At 48.0% G+C, this 2,132-nt stretch overlaps 1 protein-coding gene across 1 annotated transcript, besides 6 other annotated features; it reads left to right on the top strand.

Moving 5' to 3' along the window:
- Positions 1-877: a sequence feature (areas merged during assembly that could not be assigned to a particular haplotype. This can correspond to areas where the two haplotypes were merged or to regions with more than two copies in the genome that were merged during assembly.).
- Tc00.1047053504043.10 (hypothetical protein, conserved) lies at positions 1-1,696 on the top strand (the record flags this gene model as incomplete). The annotated part of the gene is made up of 1 exon (XM_797524.1): positions 1-1,696. A coding segment is annotated over one exon (1,696 nt), but the record flags the coding sequence as incomplete, so codon positions are not given.
- Positions 878-2,132: a sequence feature (areas merged during assembly that could not be assigned to a particular haplotype. This can correspond to areas where the two haplotypes were merged or to regions with more than two copies in the genome that were merged during assembly.).
- Positions 1,128-1,165: a microsatellite.
- Positions 1,723-1,765: a microsatellite.
- Positions 1,788-1,881: a sequence feature (A-rich).
- Positions 1,940-1,972: a sequence feature (AT_rich).

Genomic DNA, 2,132 nt, shown 5'->3' with positions numbered 1-2,132 from the left:
CTCAGAAGGAGATAAGAAACTACAGCGATTTCGTGACGGGATAAAGGCTCTGATTGTCAACCCGGAGGTGAAGGACACGAAGGCACTGGAGTCGTACCAGAAGAATATAGAGGAAAAAATGGAGGTTTTCAAAACATGTGAACGCGAGACGAAAACGAAGGCATTCAGTAAGGAGGGACTGGCAGCCACTTCACCGCATGAAACTCCGCAGGCACACACGGAGGCGTGGATGAAGTCTGCCATGGAAGACGCACGAAAGCAGATTGAAATTATTGAGTATGACGTGGAACGCAACACGCGTGGTCACCACGGGCGTGGCAAGAACACCGCCTCGGCCGATGCCACGAGGTTGCAGAAACTAAAGTTTCACTTAGGAAAGCTTGAACAGCTTCTCAAGGCGGTGACAAACGGTGATGCCGACCTTGACGAGGTGGGCGACATTGAAGAGCGGGTACAACGGTTCCTGCAGAATGAGACAAATAGCGATGATGACGATGATGAAGAAACCCTCTACAGCGGGTTTGACCTGGAGGACAACCACTGTGAGAAGCAACGTGGTAGCGGGACGGAGGGGGAAGACGCAGCGGGGGCGCAGGATGCAATGAAGAAGTCCGTGACGTCAAGCCCCGCCACCACACGGGCATCGTCGCAGGGTGCCGTGAAGAAAACGACGCCTTCTACAGTTGTCGGCAAGTCAGAGGCAACGAAGCGTCAGGCGGGTACCACGCAGGCGGTGCCAAGAACAGGGAATGCTTCACCTACCGGTGTAGCAAAGTTAACTGCGAGTAGGGATATCGCCTCGGATACGTGGGATGATACCGCGGGGCTGCTGGATGATGAGATGGACAAGGCCAACACAGACACGTTTGGCGACGACGCAATGGACATTAAAGGCCCCGGCTCTTTAGCAGATATGGCAAAAGCAACAAGCAACTTTCCTCGTCTGGGCGACTTGGAAAAGGGCCGCCCCGCGGCTCTAACTGCGCCAGCAGCCGCTCCCGATGCTCCCGTCTCTCCTGTAACAGCAACGGCAATAACAGCAGCAGCGGCGCCTTCCATTGCCCCTTCCACTGCGAGCAAGGCGCAAGCCGCAGAACAACCAGCTGCTCCAGCACCGACAACAAATACAACAACAGCAGCAACACCGGCAGCAGCAGCAGCAGCACAACTCTCTTCCTCCTCTTCACAGCCGCAACGAACGGCGGAGCACAAACAAAGCAGTGCTAGTGCAGCCGCTTCAAGCCATATTATTGTCAACTATGACAAGGCCATGATGCTGCAACTTGTTGACATGTCTTTAGCGAATTTGCCGCATACTCAAGACATTGACCGACAACGTCCCTTTGAGCCGTCTAATCCGACTACTTGCCCCCTTTATTACCCGCAGCAGGTACTTCCAGCGTTAGCCTCACCCGATATATACCGTGAATTTGAGTTGGAAACCCTCTTCTTTATCTTTTATTACCATCAAAATACGTATCAACAGTATTATGCTGCAAAACAGATTAAGGCGCAATCATTTCGTTATCACACACAACTCAATACATGGTTTAAACGCAACGGTCATATGAAGGAGTCTCAAGAGGGAAGTGAACGAGGATCTTTTATATTTTTCAACTACGAGGACACGTGGTCTATAGAAGAAAAGGAGGACTTTACGTTTGACTATCAATATTTAGAAGATCAACTCCGTTGAGGTGTCATGGGTTTTGCAAGTATGTTTATATATATATATATATATATATATATATATAGATGCATACATGCATCCTTGATTTCCTTTTGGATTTTTTTTTTGTTGTTTTTGTTTCTTTCTTTCTTCCCTCTTTTTTTGTTTTGTTTTGTTGTGTCTGTGAGTTTTTTTCTTTGTTTTTTTCTTTTACGTATTTCCCACTTATTCACACACTCAAACGCCTTAAATTTCCTTCTTTTTGTTTTCATATATAAATATATATATATTTTATATATTTTTGTTGTTGTTATTGACGGATGGTGCGTGATTTTTTATATTCTTCTTGCTGATGTGTGTGTGTGTGTCTTGTCCTGCCAGATGATGAGGCCATTTGGTAGCTGAGGGGAAATTTGGGAGAGGGATGTGCCGTGCAGTGACGACAGTTGGGGGGGGGGGGGGG

Source organism: Trypanosoma cruzi, genomic scaffold (assembly GCF_000209065.1).
Source record: "Trypanosoma cruzi strain CL Brener 1047053516609 genomic scaffold, whole genome shotgun sequence".
NCBI lineage: Eukaryota > Euglenozoa > Kinetoplastea > Trypanosomatida > Trypanosomatidae > Trypanosoma > Trypanosoma cruzi.
The sequence above is the reverse complement of the archived record's forward strand: the minus strand, read 5'-3'. Positions and strand labels throughout refer to the sequence as shown.